The sequence below is a fragment of the Phaethon aethereus genome (assembly GCF_964289735.1).
Source record: "Phaethon aethereus genome assembly, chromosome: 1".
NCBI classification, from domain to species: Eukaryota; Metazoa; Chordata; class Aves; order Phaethontiformes; family Phaethontidae; genus Phaethon; species Phaethon aethereus.
Genome location: NC_138575.1, coordinates 13,396,776 through 13,418,715, shown reverse-complemented (window position 1 = coordinate 13,418,715; position 21,940 = coordinate 13,396,776). Strand labels below are relative to the sequence as shown.

Below are 21,940 nucleotides of genomic sequence, written 5' to 3'. Positions count from 1 at the left end.
AAAACTACTTAAACCTAGCCAGTGAACTTGGCAGCAAAATGAAAAAGGGATGCTATCAGAAACTGGACGTGAGGAGCTCCAGCAGCACCAGCAGAATCTCACGCTACCATAGCCATTTTGTGGTGGTCAGGTAGCTTTGGACCATCTTTCAGTTGCAGTAGAGTTTAAACTGTACTATCATGTTAGCTCCAGTTTGCTGGCTCTGTTTTGGGGTGACTGTTTATTTTATTCTGAAATGAAATTGTTATTTGACAAAGTGTTACAAAATAATACATTTTAAAACGTATTATTCATTATATCTTATCTTATATCATTGACGAACATGCTGCATGCCTTACAGTGGGCATTTATTATACATGTTATAATTAAGACTTAAAGGGCCATATATAAAAATACTTCATATCTCTAGGAACTTTTTCAGCTGAGAATCTCAGAACATTTTACAAGCAAATAAGTTTCACGGCCACATGAAAGGTGTGTTTACATGACCCCCTTTCATAAAACACTGAAACTTGAAATGATTTGTTTTCATAACATCATGAACTAGTTAGATTGAAAGCCTGCGATTTTCCTCATCAAGGACCACGGGACACGTTAGTAGCTTCCCCAGCCTGCGTTTAGCAACCTTTAAAATCCCTGTGTCGCTGGAAGAGCTACTGTCGGGCTGACACCAGCCGTACGGGCAGCCACGGGGCGCCTCCGGGACCCGAGCATCTCCCCATGGACACACACAGTCTGGGTGGGCAGGGAGAGCAGTCAGTGCAAGGCAGCCAAGTGCTAGCAGAACAATCGAGGAAAACAGACATTTTTTCTATATTTTTATTCATTCTTGTCCTGGCAGTTACCAGCTCTATTTAAGATTAAGGTTAGTACCTGCCAGGATTTGTATGTTTGAGACTGTGAGAAACTGTAATGGTTCTGAATGCAAAGTAATACTTAACGGACCGTTACAGCTTAATGGATTCACCTGTCACCCTAAGTGTGCTCCAGAGAGGTGCTCCCTGCGCCCCAGAACTGCCTCGGAGAGATACCAGCAGGTTGCCTGGGGCTGGCCCCAAGGCATAGACAGCCAAGGTGTGTACATGCGGACAGCTATTTTGTCCTCAATCTTATCCAGGAATGAAGAAGAATTACTGCTATAAGCTGTGTCACCGCAACCAGGTTGTCCAGAGAAGTGACTTCTGAAGCCCCAGGGAGAAACGCTAATGAGGTGCTCCCTTTCTTATTTTTATTATCATTAAGACTTTGGCATTGAAGGGTTTTTTTGTTGATTAATGCCCAGCTGGTGTTGCCAGCACAAAATGCCCTTCCAAAGGTCATGACAGTTCAAGAGATTTTGTTATTGTTTAATTAACCCTAAATTGAAAATGCAAGTTCAAAAAAGGATGTTCAATATGTACTTAAATGACAGAAAAAATTAATTGTGATCAATGTTATTACAAGTACCACCAGCTCCATTACAAAACTGATGGCATTAAATGCTACTTAAAAATGGGGTTAATAATCTGCAAAAGAGAGTTCTAGGTAAAAACTCTGTGGTTTAAAGGTGCAGTATTCTTATCATCTGGAAACACCTGGATTTAAGTCAAAACTGGAAATGAATTTGGTATTCTGTCAATCCATTTCCTAATTCCTAGTCATTTGTTCATATCACAAAGCCACCAGGCGGGAGTGCATGATGGGCAGTCCCTACTCAAAAGTGACTCAGGCCTGGAACAGGAACGGTTTTGATGTCTGAACCGAAAAGCGTTTGTAGAGCAGTATCAAAAGTTTCAGCAGAATTACTCATGTGTGCCTGCCACTCTCAGCTGAACTCTGTAAGCATTGCTTACTTGCCCTTGGGAAAAAAACACAACAGTCCTTGGCACAGCAACTCAAATCGTCCCAGAGGAGATGGTTTAAAATGTCTAGGGACAATGTCCAGCTCCACATTGCTCTCATATTTTCTCTCTGGATTGATTAATCTGACATTATATTCTGCACCGCACCTGGGAGAGGATCTTACTCAACATGATTTTCTCACTTGCAGGATAGCATCTTTTCCAGGCTGTAATAGAGAAAGTTGGTGTGTTTTAAAATAAAAGAAATAGGTCCCCACACATTTTTTTGAGAAACATGTATAAGCCCCATCCTCAAGAGAGGGTGCAGGGGAGGCCAGACCGTGGCTCTTAGATGGCTGTGATACTTCAGAGCCTTGAATATTTTGCTAAGCTCGGGAGAGGATCAAGATTCAAGATGCAAGCCTGTGATTAACCCTTCCTCTTCTCTTTCTTCAGCTATCTCCCTCTTCACCACGCAGCATTTCTGGCTTGTCGTTCTGTCCTCAATTACCCACAAATAAATTCCCAATGTGGGGATCTGGATTCACTTTCAGGCACCGGGTCACCGCATATCAGATTTGCAGCAAGTACCTGGTAGGTGCCCACATCAGCTACGATGGGATATTCTTTGCTTTTACCTTCACAGGGAGACCATGTCCTTGGCCATATCCTATCCATCATGATTGTGCACTATGCTTCCTCTCCCATTTGAAATCACTTAATATTCCATATTGAGACATAACGGTTCTGTATTTTTCATTTTTCAAATATTAACTAGCATTTAAACTCCAGCCTCCAAATGTCGTCAGCGAAGAAGAGCTAAACCTACTTTAATTATTTCTGAAATTTCATGTGAGATAGACAGGAAGTTTTTTCAGTATGGTTGGCACCTGTTTTTTATTAACTGAAGCCAACAGGAACAATAAAAGATAGCATAGACTATCAAAATTTTTATGAATTGTGTGGCTGTCATGGACCATGGACTGAAAACTGAATTAGAGACAGACACTTCTGTGGCCTTTATTTATCTGTGGCTTAGTCATATGTTATAAATTAACATTAAACTAAAATTCTCCAAGACATCTTTCCTGAAAAAATGCATATGAGAATTGTTAATAAAATAAGCAAAGGTCTCTTTATATATAGTTATGTCTCATTCTACATAAAAACATTATTTTATACGGTGACGTATTTAATAACCAAGAACATTCCAGCATTTGAAGAAAAAAATTAAGCTATGCTGGTATAAAGTCTAAAACAGAGACTCTTCTCAACATATTTCTAACAGCAAATATCATTCCCCGGCAACAAGGTTTAAACTAGTAATGCTGGTAGACCCTTGACTATAGTGGAACAAATGCTACCATTTAATATGTAAAGTAACTAGCACTTAGCATTAGATATCAATCACGACTTGTACAACTTATGAGTTCTTGTTTTGATCAAGCAAAAACCTACTTTTCTGAAGATGGTATCTCTTTCTACTTTGGCTTCCTGGGAGAATGAACTTTATGCGTTCATCATACTTTCTGTCTGTTCACCATTTCCCTCTGTTGAAATCTGAATCTATTGTTAGTTTTCAACTAAATTTAGCTGAGCCACAGATACCTCAAAGATAAATACATTGCCCCTGTATCAGCTAGTCTTATACCCTGAGCTCAGCAGGTACTTGTCTGACCTGCACAAGCCGATCTGCTTTACCGAGACAACTTAAAGGGGAAAAAAACCCCAAACACCTGTTACAAGCCATCAAGAGAAAAGTTTGTAGGAGGCAATGAGCAGAATACCATGTTGAGAGACACGGTGCTCAGGGTCACGCAGCACTAGACAAAACCCTTAGCTCACCTTCTCTCCCAGAGATACTGGGATCCATTCATTTGGCAGAAACAGGGGCTTGATCTGGAGTTGCAAGATGTCCTGCTAATGCTTTGTCCACTCAACAGTGTAGAGCACTTCCTCCTCACTCCACATCCTCCTCTACCCATGTACAGCACTGCTCCGTGCAAACTTCACATGTAAATCTCTGATACGGGATTCATTGCAATCAGCCAAAAAACTCCCACACCCCTTTGCACCCTAGACTGGGTTTCAAACTCTACTACTCTACTACTACTACTACTACTTCAATCAAATGAAAACTTATTTGTAGAGAAGTATTTGTCTGCTACATGTTGCCACTAGTGGGCATTGCCACACATAAATGGTATCCATATAAGATAAAAGTTCAGTACTCGGTTTCCAGTGGAAATATGTATAAGGGAATCAGGAAGCAATGCTTTACCCATAAAACCAGCATGTCTATGCCCAAATGCACTGACGAAACAAAAATATGAAGGGTTGATATGTCTTACTACAGCATAACGAAGAATCAGGTAAACAATGACAAATTATTTATTTTGTGATCTACTTTAAGTTGCAATGTTGGATAGAGTAACGCATACGCTTAACTATAGAGCAGCTTACACTTACTAAAAGGAAGGAAATGTATACAGATATTCTACAGTTTGATAGTCACCGAAATGCTCCAAATTTCCGTGTAAATTAAAAAAAAATTGTAGCTAAGGGTACTGAAAACGCTGCTTGTGTCATAAAGCAGTCTGAGTCATATCTATTTTTTCTGATGAAAAAGAAGTTGATAGCTATTCAGTATGAATTAAAACAGGAAAAAAACTGTTCCATTTGTGATATCATTTCTTACTCATTTTATATGTTCAGTTGCAAAATCTTTACAAGTGAAAATAAAAATTATTTATAAATACAACATAACAGTTTCAAACACAAACAGATTTTTAAGATGCTCATGATGAAACAGGAATTATGGAGATTAATGATAATGCCAATTTTTTATTCTTTCTTTTCATTATTTATTTGTATTCCATATAAGTAATCTTCTCAAAGGAAGAAGAAAAGTATCAGCAAACACAAAAAAGAGCAATGAATTTTAAATCTTTTTTAAAGCAGTAGAATAGGTGGATTTTATGAATAATAATAATAATAATAATAATAATAATAATAATACCACCTCATAAATCTGCAGGATGTCTTTGTATAGGATTTATTTGCTGGCATCTGAAGTTAAAATGTATATATGCAATGGTTCATTACGTGGTTTGAACTCTTAACAAGAAATTTAAAATATATGTAAGAAAGATGACAAAGGCAGTCCTAGATTTTATTTCTTTCATGCCAACAGTCAAACAAACTAATGATATTATGAAAAGTCATTTATTTTAACAAAACCTGGTGAAATTTCAGAAAATGTTTGGTTTAGATTCCTGTTTACATTTGTGGAAATACAGCAACAGAGGTGCTCATATAAACTTTCCTCTGCCACTGGAAATCTGAGTTTAATTTCTACCAGAGTTAGGGAGGAGGAACACCTGCTGGAAACAAGCAAAATAGTCAAGACCACAGACTAATTGCTGGGCTTCAGTCATTTTTAGGATTAGTATAGGGCGTGTAAAAATGGCGAGGCAGTGGCTTAGAGCAGGAACATGAAGAAGGACTGTATGTTAAATGATGAAGTTTTGAGAAAGAAGCATTTTTCAGCATTAAGGCACTCATAAAATGTAATGCACAATGGTTTGAAAACATTTTTTCTTAAATCTCAGTACCATGTAAAGAGGTTTCCAAACTGAACATGCAGTGAACAAAGCTGTGCCTGTGCCTCGCAAGAGATGTGTCCAGCTAAAAATGCACTACATAAAGTTTCAGAAAGAAGTCAGGAAAAGTGGGATTATTTGTTGATGTGAAAGATTATTGATTTCCTGTGATAGTTATACCTTTGAGATTACAGATAGCCTAATCGGAGATCACCCTCATGATTCTGAATTTTACATTTGTCTCCTGTTTTGTGGGTTTTTTTTTTTTTTTTTCCTGGCAAGAATCATATTAAATATATAAATATATATGTTTAAAACCTAAGTTATAACAATAAATAAGCTTTTTTTTTTTTGAGAAATTCTGGAATGTTTAGAAATGATTGCTCGAGATGATGACAGTGTTCTCAAGGAAAGGGAGCTAAATTCCTGAATTTGTGACTGTATGTGCCACGCAAAACACTGAGAATGAACTCCTACTGCCTGGGTAACAAGGAAAAGGGAGAAGTCCTACATGCTGTGCAGTGGCAGAGCAAGGATATATTGAGGTGAAAAGTACTGCTATTAACAAAAGGGAATTTGCTTGGAGGACTCAAGATGGACATAGGACTCTCCAATGGGAGACATCATAGGTAGCATGAAACAAGGGGCTCAACTAGGAGAGAAAGATGAAGAGGACAAGGGTAGAGGTGTGTGTTGTTGGCATGAAGAAGAGCACTGAAGCTGTGTGTGGCAGTAAGCTCACCACAAAGTGTCATCTGTGGCTACTGGAATGGTGAAAAGGATAACATGACAAAACGTGATGGGAGGGTGGGGTTCAGGTCAAGATGAAGCCACGTAAACGTAGTAGTCTGTCTATGTAGAGGTGTTTACATGTGAACCAGGTATCTGTGCCCTCTGTTGTCAAAATAGATCTGATATTCACAGTCAATGAAGTTTAAAGACAACAGGGCTCACCCTAAATAAACATCTATATTTTGCAGTCAAGTTGGTGGGTGTAGAGGAGATGGAAAGACAGATGACAGATGAATGCTAGGTGAAGTCAAAGCTTTATTTATATTCCTAAGCTTACTTGTATTTGAAAACTAAGAGACAGAAGAAAGGAGGTTGACACAGAAAGAAAGGGAGGGTTAAGAGTGATGGGGACTGCCGATTGGGATGGATTAGTAATGAAGTAAGTGAAATTTGACATATCTGATCCCAGGAAATTTCAACAGTTGTTTAATAGTTTAATCTCCAAATTGCATGAAGAAGTAAATGTTCACTTTTCTCCAGAATGGAAAATTTCCTATAATGAATTATAGAATTTGAAAAATTTAATTACTACATTTCTTAACCACAAATGAACTTTCTAAAACCTGAGATATTTCATGTCATTAAGGCTGAACTGCCTTTCAATATTAAAATAATTTTTTTCCTGCCTTATGGGACTTGTCATTCTTTTCCATATTCTCTCCCAAAGAACGGACTCTGTTAGTGGGTAGACTGCTCACATAATATACCTCTAATCATGCAAATTCTGTGAGTCTGCTATGTGACTTTACAGAAAATGTAGCAACCAGGGAATCTAGCTCACAGAAATAAAGGGGGCAGAACTATAACTTGTGTGGTACTCTACAGATAAAAATGGGTTAACCAATTTTGATGGGGGGGAAGTAGTAATTTGAAAGAAGTATTCTAATTCAGAAAACCCAGATGTTTAATTCATATTTTCAAGAGAGAAAACACAATTATTTTTAATGAAATCAAGATTTTCTGGAGGATATCAGAAATGCGTAAAAAATTCTAGTTCTTACTGAAGAATTGACAGCTATTTCTGCTTACTGCTATTATGAAACTCAGATAGGCACCATATAAACAGACAGTCAGAGGCAATTCTTGCTTCAAAGACCTACCATCTAAGTAGATCTGACAGAGCAAAAGTTGAAGCAATTTGCTGAAACTCACATAGAAGTTCCGTGACAGAGACAGAAATAAAGATCAGCCCTTGAAACCTCCTGACCTACAAAGGGGTTTAGAGCAGTGGGTGTCATTAAGAGAAAACAGAAAGAGTCCACAGCACGGAGGCAAAGAAAGCTTGACTTGGTAGAACTTGTCAATCTCCTGGCAAAGGCATGTGAAAATTTTTCCAAGAGGAGGGATGTGCTGGAAGGTTGGTTCAGATTTTGCAAAGAGAAATGAGCACGCACTGGGATTTGCAGATATAGAAGCCAGAGAAAATGAAGAAATCCTATTTTGCAAAGGAGTACTGAAGAGCTGAAAGTGGAAGAGAGGAAATGCCTGGAGCAGAGGGGGCCCTCAATATCGCTAGCCCAGAACATCAGGACTCAAATACTGTATGCTGCTTGGATGTTGTCTGGTGTGGAAACTGCGTGCTGGTGGCAGAATGAAGAAGGAGGATTTGGCAGGATTTGCACTGAAAGGAGAACACAAAAGTTGGGTTGTTCAGAATGAAAACCTGATAGCAGAATACGATAGGTGATAAGGACATCATAATGTATCTCAGAGAATCAATACAAGTTTCAGATGTGACAAAATGAATGTCAATGAAAAACACAAGTTATGCAGATAGCAATAAAGAAGCAAGGTAAGTATCATTTCCTATCTAAACATTGATGTCTTTCTAAAATTTTGTATCTCTGAGTAAAATGTGCCAGAGTGTACATAAAGTGTAACAGAAAAGTTGTTTGGTATAAAAAACATCTACCAAGCCATAGCTGAAATGTGTGTGAAATTAATCCTTGATCTGACATTAAATCTAAACAAAAATTCCCAATCCCCATCCAAAGTCCCTGGTGTTGGACCTCAATGGCAAGGCACAGCCATTTTAAGGCATATTAGTGATTTTTAAGAACCTTTTCTTCCGCAGGTATTGGATTAAAAAAAACAAAACCACATTTTTGAACAACTGAAGAAACTTAGGAAAAGAGAGGATGTTGCAAGAACAATCTCTGTAAGAACAGAACATCTCTCCCTAAAGTCTTTTGTGCTTCACTTCAAGTACTTTGCATTAATGAGCTGAGCAACTCTTAAAAGAACAACATGACCCAGCATACCATAGTAATGCAATAATCCAGTAGTCAAATAACTACAAAATAATTCTGTTTCTTTATTGCATTGATGTTCATTTCAAATTGTTTCAGACACTTTGGCATTTTAAAAAATATTTCAGTGTTTGTTGTGATCTTGGTATACAACAGTTAACAGAAAAAAAAAAAAGAAAAAAACCGCAACACATATTTACTCCAAATAAGTCTGTGATATGTTACTCCATAGATATTGGTGGATTTTTCTTCTGCTTTTTCCACTAGTATTCCTTAAGGAGCAGGCAAAGATATAGCTTCCTATAAGTAATGTGAGAGATTCATAATGCAAAACTCCTGTGCCCTTGTTTTGTTTCAGTAACACTTCAGTTGTGTTCACTGTAGAATTTAACTCCGGGAGCTGGTGTTGTCAGTGCTAGAATAACCATCACAAAATCATTCAGACATGTAATTTCTGATGTCAGAAGAGAACGTCAGAATTACTGCTGAAATAGGGAAAGGTTTTTGGAATATAGCAATCTTTTAAAATGAAGCCATTTACAAAAAAAACAGGAGCAGTCTTTACCAAACCACTGACCCTGCATTTCATACAGCCAGCAACTCCTCAGTGACCTCTTTATCAGCCCCAAACGGCACTGAGTTTTCTTTCTGTTAATAGTATTTACATTAACCAAATTAATGTATTTTGGAAAATCTAAAATAAATCACTTGCACTACATGAAAGCCTATTAATACATTTAAATTATTTTCAAATGCTTTGACTTTATGCACATAGCATGCATGCATTTAATCCTCTGTATCCCACAATAATAAAATAAGTAGCAGTCTTTAGAAATCTTTACTTCTTAACTGGATAATTGAACTGACACTGAACTATAAAACAATGAAAAAAACCCTCCACAGGAAAAGATCTGCTACAATACATTTTTACTTTGGCTTTATTAAATGATTTTGATTACTGAAACCACACCAAGGAAAAAATAGAAATTACACTGCATGTATATAAGGTAGCTTGATAAGATCTGTATTATTTCATACCTCTGAATCTGTCAATATAGTCATCTCTCCTGCACAACAGCTACAGCCCCTTTAAGCATCCTCAACAGTATTTACGCTTTTAAATTTTAAACCATTAACAATGCAGTACCCCCCAAATCCAGTCTTGAACTCTGACAGACACTGATCTCTTTTCTCCCTCCCACACCCTGTTTTATCAGACACTATTTTGTTTAAATTGGCTACTAAATAGCAGAGCACTGTACCTTTAAATACAAATCAAACAATATTCATATTCCCACGGTGCTGCTAGTTTCCCTTATGCATTGAATCGCCTGTAGATTAAAAGCTCAGAATCTGAAAAGGGATTCTGTTCTGCAGACCAAAGTTCTCTGTAGGAGATGAGGGAGAGGGTCAGTCCCGGAGTCACACACACAACAGGCAGAAAACACACTTGTGATCCTCAGCTTTGGATAGCATCAGAAAGGCGAATAAAAAGCAGAAACACATGGCAGGCTGAGAACTGGTATCACTTATGGCTTCTAACCAAAGCAGCAATTAAACACCTTTCATCGTTCCCCCAAATGCCTGATTTTTGTAAGAACCGAGAGAGACACACACACAAAGGCAAATCCCCTCTGAGCAGCAACGAAAACTTAATAACCTACCATTTTCTTTGCACTCTTCTGGAGGTTTAGCCTTTTTCGCAAGTCGTGGATCCAGCCATGATGTTGTCTTTGTGTTATGGCTGAAAAGAAAAGAGATCACTCTGAGCAGACACATACTGAAAGGGATCAAGTTTATTCCTTAAGAAAAAAGGGTTAGTCCAACAAAATTGCAATCGATACACTTAATTTGCTTACTGGTTCTAAGTAGCCCTGAAGGAGGTGTAAGAGTAATTGTGCAAGGCAGCTGTAAATTTGGCAACCTCAGCTCCCTGTCCTCAAAGCAGCTATTTTTATTAAAATCAACTAGAATGTTGCCAAGTTAACCTCATTGAAAATGCAGAACTCATCCAGAGCAAAAGGAATTTATTACAAATACAGTGTTCTCCCGTTGAACGAGTGCAGGCGACAGGATTCTGTACCATTCTCACAGTTTTCAGATAGAATTATTCTCATCTTAAACCTGTCCTTTTCATAAATACAGGTTTGTTATTTCTCACCAGCAGCACTGGCAAGGCACAGCAAAAGTGATGCAAATTACAGCACGCTCCTGCAAAGTCTACATTTCTGGACAGAGTGATTAATGATACTTTGTTTAACAAACCTTTATCTCTCCATATATAATCCTTCTATCGAGATAAAACAGATATGCACAAGCTGAATGAATCATGTGGCTCCTTTCTGCACTCAGAATAGATCTTTGAGGAATCAGCCATCAAATAGCGTTGAACTGGCACAAACTGTTTTCTGGGAGAATATTTTACCAAATGAATTGATACTTAGCACAGCTAATGAGACTTAAAACCAGGTCTTTTCAATGTATTCCTTTCTCATAAGCATTTGAATTTGGGGCCAAATATTTAAAATATGTTAAGAAAGGAAGACTATAAAACAGAAAAGGATGTGGTCGTTACTCCTTTATTTTTTGAGATGCCTTTCCTACAATACCATCATTCAGAGACACTTCTAACCCATGTTTTATTTATCTGATACATCCTACGAGGATGCTTGCTCCATACAGTACTGAATTATTTAGCTTATTATTAATTTGCTGTGTCATTTTAAAGTGTACTTAAGACTTCTTTTATAAACATTAGTATAAGATGTACAAAAACAGGGGACCTGGCAAAAAATGGATTAGGATGCAACTGGCAGTTAGTGAGTTACTGATTAATTGATATAGTCCCTGTGGTCCAAACACCATGGTTCCGCTAGGGAAAAATAAGTGCACGGAGCCAGTTCCTTCTCCCACCTTGACTCCCTGTTTAGTCCATGGCAGATAAGTTTCCTCCTGCCTCAATTTCTCTCTCTCTCTCAAGACAGAGTGATGCTACCTGCTTCTCAACATTATTGTCACCACGTTAAAGCTTCCTCCACATTTTGGATGGGAAAAAAGGTAGGTGAGAGTTAAGTATGGATAAAGTGGCAACTAAAATGAAAATTGAGGCATTTAAATCCCTATTTTAAGCATGCCGTATTCTAGAACACCATTCACGACAGGTGAAGAGGGTAAACAAAGCCTTCCCTCACTTTGAGAGCAGAGCTCTGTCTGCAGAGCAAGAAGAACGATAAGCCAAAGGTAAGGTAAATCTGAAACGATGCCAGCAGCCTGTGCTTGATTGCAAATGTAACTAAGACGCATTCTCTGAAGCTCCGGCTGCCTGTGGTCTCCTGTAGGGTATATTTTTATACCGCAGTCACAGCCCAACTGCAGCTTGTGCAGACGTACCTGAGCCAGCTTTACATTAACTAGGGGATGCAGGATGCAGGGATGCCACTGCAGCAGGACGGAGCCCAGCGTGGGCTCATCACCCCAGCACCCACTGAGCTGCTCGGGTGCAGGCAGCAGCCCACGCTGAGCTCCACACTGCCGTGGGCACCCTCTTAGCAGTGCCAGAGCTCAGAGCGAGCTTGGACGTACCCGTGGAAGCTGCAGTCACATATCTAGAGTGTGGGCACGGCTGTACAGCAGCCACTCTCTCCCAGCTACTAATTCTGAATGATTTTAGGGACCCCCACTGGTTGCAGGGCCTAAGCACGATTCACAGATAGTTTCCTATGGCTTTAAAAGAGTCATATATATGACAACTATTAGTAATGTTTGCTGTGGTATAAAGTGGATCTCAAGGCGTCTTACAAAGGAAATAAAAATCATCACCCCTGTTTTAAAAGTGGGACAACGGAGTCATAGAGTCATCAAGTGACAGTCCACAGCCACCAAAGAAGCCAGTGGCAGAGTCAATACTAGAAGCCAACTCCGTTGTAAGTCAGCTGCCCGGTGTTTTCCTCACAAGTTCACACATGAGAACAGACCAGTTCACCAGCCCTGAAAACACCCCTGTGACATTTCTAGAACAGACCTGAGAAATGAGTTTTCAGGCATCTGTAAAGACAGGTGCCAAGCTGCAAATAAGCCCAATTCAGTACTAATGTTTATAAATGTGAATTAGTTTAATTACACCCTCCAAAGCTTTTGTTGAATCCTAGAACAACAACGGGCAAACAATTACGCTTCCCTTCAGCATAAATGTGGCTTCCGTAAACCCAGAAGGACTGATGTCTACGAGTTTTGTGCACTGTGGCCATTCTAAACAAAAGCTTAGACAAATTAAAAAATCAACACCTTTTCCAACAGAGGAGTGATTCTTCGGTCTGCAGTGAAACTTCAGAGAATGTAGATGAGCTCATCTAGATCAGCTCTTACAACACTCAATCTCCTCTTCTAGTTACTGTCTCTCAAACCCATTCAGCTACTTGGTAAAAGCAAAACTCATGTGCAAGAACTTTTACCTATAACAAATAACTGAAGCAGCAAAGTACCTTTTGAAAATCATCCCTCTCCTCCTTACCCATCTCCATACCTGCTCTCGTGCCCTGCCTGTCTACTTTGTCATCGATATTAAACACACATGCTACCTCTTGCGGTGGGACTTCAAATGCTTCCAGACAGGTGCTCCAGCGGGTAAAAAAATTTTTCCTGCTCCAAAGACAGACCCTACTTGAAAGAAGGCAGAATCAACCCCACCTGTCTTCTAACACCTCTACAGTACCATCAATGTGCTCTAATGCTACATAGTGCTGATTGTTTGGATCATCTTCACAACCAGGTACACAAGACACAAACACTCCCTCAAGGAGGACAAGCATGACTACTGTTGTGCTGCTCTCCGTAAAAGAGGGAAATAAGTAGCTCTGGATTTACAGCATAGTGGTTTTCTTATACGTCTACTTCTGTCCTACACAGGAGGTTTATTTTACAGGGTACTTCTCCAGCCTCCCTTGTGTCAGCTTTCAAGCTGTGGGTTTTGGAGTGATGCTGCTCTTGCCATAGCAGGTGCTGGGCTAGCACTGCGCAGTGCTGTTCAGAGTAACCTCCTGTTACCTGTCTTCCAGCAAGGACTAGAACTGCGGTTAGCCAACCATATAAATAAAAGAGAGGTGGCTTCTTCCTCACACAGCTAAGACACGTTAGGAATGAGAGGAAGGACAAAAGCATGGTGAAAGTCCCAGGGACATCTCAGGAAGGCACCACCTCCCCTGTGTCACAAGGCTCTACCTATTCCCTCTTCGGCTCTGCAATGGACTAGAATCTGTAAAAGCCAAAGGGAAGATATATTTATCTCTAAAACAATTTTTTGATATAATTTAAAAGAAGCCTTGATAGGAAAGCTTTAATCAAGGGAAAGGAGACAGAAGGAACAGTAAAATGGCTAAATTTAGACCATTGGCAAAAGTAACATTAACACATATCTGCTGCATGAGCTGTGCACATTAATGGTTTTTAAGCACTAGAAAACTTGTAAAATGTACAGTGTATAACCTGCCCCCCTTACCACTAGGTTTAATCATGTGTGTCCATTTGGGAAGTCTTATAGACAGACAAGAAGGAAAAGGAGCTGGGGATTTACAGATTAGTTATGAATGAATTGCAGATGAATAGCAGCGGCAGTTGTGGAATAAATGCACAAACAGCTGATTGGAGCTGTTGTCACTGACTGAATGAGAGTGAAGTGATGCAACAAAAGCGTCCTGTAAGAAATACAGCTGTGGCTCCACCAGCATTTTCCACTGGCCACTGTTTCATTACTCAGCAATAACCATAGCTCATAATTAAATGGCAGGTTTAGAAAGTCCATCCTTACACAATTTCAATGATCTTGAGTGCTAGCTAGGATGAACGGACTAAGAGATAAGTGCTGGCAAATCAACTATTAGAATGTGTCTTAAAATCAAGAGCAAATTCCTAATTTGGGGAACTTTGGAAGCAGTCAATGAAGGATCCTTTTGGTTTTGCATCAATCAGGGGGAGCATGGGAAAAGAATAATAATTTTAAATTCATCCTAATTTCATAGAACCATAGAATAGTTTGTGTTAGAAGGGACCTTTAAAGGTCATCTAGTCCAACCTCCCCCACAATGAGCAGGGACATCTTCGACTAGATCAGGTTGCTCAGAGTCCCGTCCAACCTGACCTGGAATGTTTCCAGGGATGGGACATCTACCACCTCCCTGGGCAACCTGTGCCAGGGTTTCACCACCCCCACTGTGGAAAATTTTTTCCTTAGATCTAGTCTATATCTACTCCCTTTTACTTTAAAACCATTACCCTTTGTTCTGCCACAACAGGCCCAGCTAAAAAAATCTGTCCCCATCTTTCTTACAAGCCCCTTTAAGTACTGGAAGGCTGCCATAAGGTCTCCCTGGAGCCTTCTCTTCTCCAAGCTGAACAACCCCAACTCTCTCAGCCTGTCCTCATAGGAGAGGTGTTCCATCCCTTGGATTATTTCTGTGGCCCTCCTCTGGACCCTCTCCAACAGGCCTACGTCTTTCCTGTGTTGAGGGCTCCAGAGATGGACGCAGGACTCCAGGTGGGGTCTCAGCAGAGCAGAGGGGCAGAATCCCCTCCCTTGACCTGCTGGCCATGCTGCTTTGGGTGCAGCCTAGGAGATAGTTGGCCTTCTGGGCTGTGAGCACACATTGCTGGCTCCTGTCCAGCTTTTCATCCACCAGTACCCCCAAGTCCTTCTCGGCAGGGCTGTTCTCAACCCCTTCATTCCCTGGCCTGTACTGATACTGGGGGTTGCCCCAACCCAGGTGCAGGACCCTGCACTTGGCCTTGTTGAACCTCATGAGGTTCACATGGGCCCATTCCTCAACCTTGTCCAGGTCCCTCTGGATGGCATCCCATCTTCCTCAGGTGTGTCAGCTGCACCACTCAGCTGGGTGTCGTCTGCAACCTTGCTGAGGGTGCACTCGATCCCCCACTGTCTGTGTCATTGATGAAGGTATTAAAGAGTCCTGGTCCCAATATGGATCCCTGAGGGACACCGCTCGTCACCAATCTCCATCTGGACATTGAGCTGTTGACCACTACCCTCTGGATGCCACCATCCAACCAATTCCTCATGCACCCAACAGTCCACCCATCAAATCCATCTCTCTCCAATTTAGAGAGAAGGATGTTGTGGTGGACCATGTCAAAGGCCTTACAGAAATCCAGATAGATGACATCAGTAGCTCTTCCCCTGTCCCCTGATGTGGTCACTCCATCATAGAAGGTCACTAGGTTGTCAGGCAGGACTTGCCCTTGGTGAAGCTATGATGGCTGTATCAAATCACCTCCCTGTCCTCCATGTGCCTTAGAATAGCTTCTAGGAGGACTATTCCATGATCTTCCCAGGCACAGAGGTGAGGTTGACGGGTCAGTAGTTCCCAGGGTTCTCCTTGCTACCCTTTTTAAAAGTGGGTGCAATGTTCTCTTTTTCTAGCGTCCAGGGACTTCACCTGACTGCCAGGACTTTTCAAATATCATGGAGAGAGGTTTGGCAACTATGGCAGCCAATTTCCTCAGGTCTCTGGGGTGCATGTTAATTTGTTATCTGCTATACAAAATAGAAACCACTTATAGGCCAGAAGTGTATTTTTGAAAAATAATTTAAAAAAAAGTCACTCAGTAAAGCAGTGGAGCTTAATATTGTAGCCAAAACTCAATAAAATAATTATTGCTGAGCTAACTTAAATCCCCCCTCTTTGCCAAGTATTTCCACCTAGCAGATGTATTTTATCCAGTGTCAGTTACAGATAATTTTAAACATATGTGGAAAAAATATTCTTCAGTTGGTTTAAACTGAGTGAAAGAAAGCTCAGAATACTTCCCAGAAACCCTGACTCAACCGCCTGTTCTTCTGCAGTTTTCTTTGTAGCTTTTCTTTTAAGTCTTTGCAGAGACTGTTTATGCCCCAGTTCCCCTTTAGCACCACTGGAGCTAGATACCAGGATCTGACCCTCTCCGGGAATCTCACTGGATATTCCTCCATACCTTTAGGAAGTAAAAAACATTAGTAGTGTGGCTTTTCTTATTTAACAATGTATTATCTTCTTATTATAATTATTTGTTAGACAGGATATTATTTTACTTAAGATTTGAATATAATGGCTTTGTGTTAGTAATCTGTCAGTTTAGAACACTTTGACAGTTAAAGTTTCTTGTACTAACAAAGCCCTCAGACAATCTCTTGAAACATTTTTGAAGGGAATATAGAAAGTAGTTACTGACAGTAATAGCCTTAATGTCTTTCGAAAACACTGCAAACCTATTCTGAATTGTGACTCTTGCAAGGTATGTAATTTGCACGTTATTATGAAAGGCATTTCAAAATGGGTATTTACCAATGTGCTGCTTCAATATATTTGGGGACAGCACATATGGGTTTGTTTGGGTTTTTATTGTGAATACATTACATTCAAGATGGTCCTCCATATAACAGCTTGAACAAAGGGAAGTATATGAGACAGAAAAACAAAGTGCACTGTAGGCCACCTGACTTCTAAAATGCTTACTCCTCCCTCCTTTTTGTACGCCTGAGATCTGTAGATCTGCAGAGGTTTTCAGATAGCACAATAATGATTTTCAAGTAATTTGTGTGTAGGGGCACAGTGACAGGAAAAAAGAGCATTAAAATGGCAATTTTGCAATTCATCCTTTGTAGGGCACTACCCAAACTTCTTGCATGCCTGTAGGGACAGATACAAAAAGGAGTCTTCCTCTGGCTATGGTTTGAAAGGCAGCAGCTATGCCTGCTAGTTTCTGTTGCATTTCATGCTGTCAGTGTATTAGATGTGCTCGGAGTATGTTGTCCTTAAGAGACAGAGGTTTGGGGGTGCTTATCCTGTGAACCCCTGACGGTCCTGGGCAGTAGATAAGCACTTACGTACTCAGCCCAGAGGTGGTGCCTCTAGGGATTTGCAGGAGCAGAAGATGTTTATGTAAGATTTTTTGGGGAATGTATAAATGCCTAAAGTCTCCTACAGTAATTTCTGCTGTTAAAGTCACTCTTCAACTCAGGCAGTTAATTTTTGACAAAGGATGGGCTTCGTTCATCTCATGTGACTTCAGCCATCTAGAAATTACAGAGCTAATTGTATAGGATTCCTTTTTATTCAAGAGAGAGGGACCTATACAGAATAATTTATCTTACCTATCTTCCAGTGGGACTGGGGACCTAACCATATGCTCTTCGTGACATACTAGGTGCTATGGCATCTCCCAAATGGCCTCCAGCTGCCACTCCAGTAGGGCACTGGTTTTGACAGATTCTGTGTCATATCTGCCACGTTCATGGAGATGTGTTGGGATATTAGTATGCCCCTACAGTAGTGCTTTGGCTCAGATCAGGAGGTCCCTTTTCAAGTGAATCTCTCAGTTATCTTCATTTACACACTGAGCGTTCTCCCAGCTTGTAAGCTTCTTTCACTTGAATTTAAACCAGATGATACACAGCAGGAGCTTACCTAATGCACTACAAGGCATTCACAGCGCATGGCACCTGAAACGACCTAGTAGCTGTTGATGCTGGGTCATCAGCACCAAGTGTTTCACTCTGCAGTCTAGTGATATTGCTAATTTAGGTATGGACATGGTTTAGATCAGAAGGAGTTCAGACTGGGCTTAACTCAAATCTGATCTCATGGACAGACTTCAGGGGTTCAGAGGGTAGAGGCAATTAAGTGCACTCCTACAGATTAATTTTCTCTTTAGTTTTGTCTGAAAGGAATCCAGTTCATGTCCTCTGAAACATGAACCAAATCACAGTGCTTGGAGAAAACCAGAAGATTTGCTTCAAAAGTGTACTCCTGACATAAGTTACATACTGCTGCAGACATACCCTTGCATATCTGAGGGCATCTTTACTGGTAGAAGCACCTACATTTAGGCAAATTAATTCTGCCCTTATCTTTGGAAGGATGAATCAGTCTCTGGAGGTAATTCTCTCTCTCCATTGACCAGAGAACAAGTCTTGGAAACTGGTTTATACCAGATATCTAGTGCTATTGGCAAGCCAGGTGAACTGAATCCTCTAGTTCAATAAGTACAAGGGAGAAAAATTATAATACTACTACAAACATCAGAGGAAAGGTGTTGGAAGAGGAATTCTGCAGAGCAGAGCAACAGATACCTTTGGGAGAAAGACAAGAAATAAGAAAGTGAAGAAAGACAACAGGATTTGAGCTGTCAGTTTGACCTGGATGTCATCATAGATAAAAAGAGCGAGAGCAAGGGACAATACACTACTAGTACAGACTGAGAATGTCTTTATAACATCACAAGACATGAGAAGAAAAAATTCAGCATTCCCCAAATTCTTCCCAGTTCGACCATCTCCCCATTCTTAATTAATTTGTCAGTAGGCAAGGAAGTGATCTCAGGAAAAAGAAACCAAGAGAGATATTTTCTGTTGCCTTTCCCACTGTATGTCATGTTGAAGTCCAAAGACTGTTAGAGATCTGATCATTGTTATGCTGACCAAAACTGAAGAATTCAATACAACGTATAAACAAGGAAAAAGAAGTACAGATGTCTAGGATCATATTCAAAAGAGCCCTGATGATTCAGAATTGCCCATGCAATAAAGTTCACTGGTACAAGATAGCTTGTTTCCCAAAAAAGAAGAATCCCATCAGAAGTGAATGTTAAAACAGCATGTGAAAAAAAATCCTTCATCTTAATTGTTACTTAATTAAAGTAGCAGAAATAACCATACAACTAAAACATGGCAAATTTCAATATTATGCACTGATACATTGATGATGTAACATACTTGCAAAAGTGCCAAGCTAGCTTATAAGAGATCGGGCAATTACTGCAGGATATGGAAATAATCTTGAGCAGGTAGAAGGGTGTACTTCCACCTCAGTACTTTTAGCATCTTCTAGTACAAAAGATAAAGTTATAAAATGTAATGGTGTAGCCACGTTTAAGTAATATATCCTGCTTTTTGATGGTGAACTGATGGAGCAACCAGGAACAGCTAAATATATCAAGATTCTTCAGGTAAGCAAGATGTTAGGATAAACATGTTGTTCCTGCAATCAAAAGACTTTCCTACCTTAAAAACTACTAAGAAGAAACACTGATCTCATTGAAGTCAGTAGCAATATTCTTAGAAACAAACTAGGTCAGGATTTTACTTTTCCAATTTGTAGCTGTACTTCTTTTCAGGTAACACCTGAAATAGCACCAGCTGTGTTCAAAAACTTAATGGCTGTTTTTCACTGTGAAGAAGAGTCTCCTTGGTAGAGGCCTATTTTATAGCTGTTTTGTAGTCTTTTATGGCACGCTCATAAAAAAAGCAGCTTTAACAACTAGAAAGGATATTGCAACAGGTCCAAAAAGCAATGCTGACTGTGCTGCTCAGAGAAGTAGGTGTTGAAGTAGGAAGAACTGAATGTGTGTGAGATGTACTGGAAAGTGGTTTCTTAAATCTCATGAGGCCAAATTCTCTTAAAAATTATCGCCACAAGTCAAAGATGATGATCATTTAAAGACGTATTACAGAGGTTTGAGTTTATTCTAGACTTTTCTCCACTAACAGAACAATTACACAACACAGTATAAGCCAAGGAAACCATATGTGCTTTTGAACGCTATAGACTTAAATAGCTTTTTTTATGGGCTGTGAAATATCCTTGAGACTATTCATCAAGGCTTAGTTGTAGCTCAGCTTAACAAACCACAGCTCTTCCTGGTTTAATGTCTTACTCTCCCCACACCCCTTCCAGAGACCTCTGGTGCCTATAGGTGGATAAAGGGTTGGAGAGAGAGGCAAAATCAATTCTGCCTTTTATAAATAAGTATCATAATGTGTAACCACCTCTACAGGATAGTCTCTAATGTAATGGTGTATGAGATGGTTAGTTGCGTAAGGGCCATGTTTACGGCTGACTACACATGATAGCAGATGCACTGAGAATTTTGTTCCTTTTGTATTCCCTTCAACACTGCACTGGACCGACACGACAAACGTCGACTGCCTGGGATCCAACACAGCCAACATCTGCTGACTTTGTGACGGCAACATGACGCTCGTGTCTCTAGTATGTGGTTTGAGAGTAGCTGGCAAGGTGAGGTCTGAAGGCTATGGGGAATTGCAGCCTTTCTTTGGCCCTGGGAGACGGAAAACCTAAAAATCAGTGATGGCTACAATTTATTTAAGCAAGCTGAAATAGGTCACACTCATCAGCGGTATTTAAAGTAGGAAAGAAGGAGCAGAACTGGAGGGTTTTTTGGTGGTATTCCAATTTATATACAGTGTTTTAATTATTGCATGTTCTCATTAGCATATGGTCTCAAAGAAAGCTAATGTAGGAGATGGACTCCTATTTGTGTGGTGTGTGCCTGTATTTGAAAATTTGGATTCATATGTAAGGGAGGCTGGAAACAGCCCAAGAAATGTACTTAAGTAGCTCTTCCTGAAAAACAGTGGTAAGTATTATGCAGCAAGAAGGGATGTTCTTCCTGTTCTCTCTGTGAATGTTAATATAGGTAAACATAAGGTCATGCACCTATGTCAAAAAAGGGAAAGAAAGGAAGAAACAGACCAAGCCATGCTCTAAAATACAACTATCCTCTGAATCATCCAGTGAATCTAGTATATGATCTTATTTTTTTTGTCTTTTTAGTCCTTGAGGCAGAGGAAAATCCTGCCAGTGTGCTTTACAAAATGCTAGCTTTACAAAATGATTAACAGATAAATAATACTGTCTACAGACAGTTACCTTTCTTCTTATGAAGTCACTCCCTCTCTCACTGTAAATCTGCCATGTTACTTCTGATGGCAGTTTTGATAAATGAGCTCACATACAAATTTTAGGAGTCAGTTTGAGGTGAATGAATGAAAATGCTGTCATGAAATCCAAGACCTGTGGATATACCTCTGACAACCTGGAACTTGAGATCGCTTACAGCTTGAAATCCTTAGGGTTTAAAGGCACAATTCACACGAGCCTCAAATAAAGCAATAAAAGATACTGCCTAGTGTGACTTTTTTTCCACCCATTGTGATGTACACTTTAAAAATGTTTGGTTTTCATCTATTATTTAATAATCTAGTACAATCTTTACTACTGTTCGGGGACATGTTGTTAGACAAATAGGTTTTTGTTGTCTTTTTATCTTTCCGTTTTTTGTGAAAGCAAATGGAGTCTCTTCATGCCATTAACCAAAGTGACTTGTAAACAAAGAGGCAATTTAACAGCATCCCCACAGCATTACATTCCTACTTAACCCTGTGAAGACTGTGCAATGTGAAAGCTCAAATGATCAAAGACTTCTTTGCTAGGATTCTAGTAAATAATCTGGTATTTTTACACATGTATAATTGCACTTTTTTTTGTAATTACGTTATTCAGGAATATAATCCCAAAGGCAAGGAGCCCTTACAACAGTCTTTCTATCCAGTCTGTACCTCTGATTGATTTCTCTGCTTTACATAACGTTCATTTAGTGGAAGTGAATGATGAGCATTGTCAGAACTGCA

At 39.8% G+C, this 21,940-nt stretch overlaps 1 protein-coding gene across 2 annotated transcripts in view; it reads right to left on the bottom strand.

Annotated features, from left to right (window-relative positions):
* The window catches only part of MAGI2 (membrane associated guanylate kinase, WW and PDZ domain containing 2), a gene marked incomplete at both ends in the record, with an annotated part of 789,860 nt that overhangs the window by 225,638 nt on the left and 542,282 nt on the right, over nt 1–21,940 (bottom strand). For both annotated transcript variants that reach the window (XM_082004503.1, XM_082004504.1), the window contains one exon: nt 10,128–10,207. In XM_082004503.1, the coding sequence (XP_081860629.1) occupies nt 10,128–10,207 (80 nt within the window). The remainder of the gene's footprint in view (nt 1–10,127; nt 10,208–21,940) is intronic.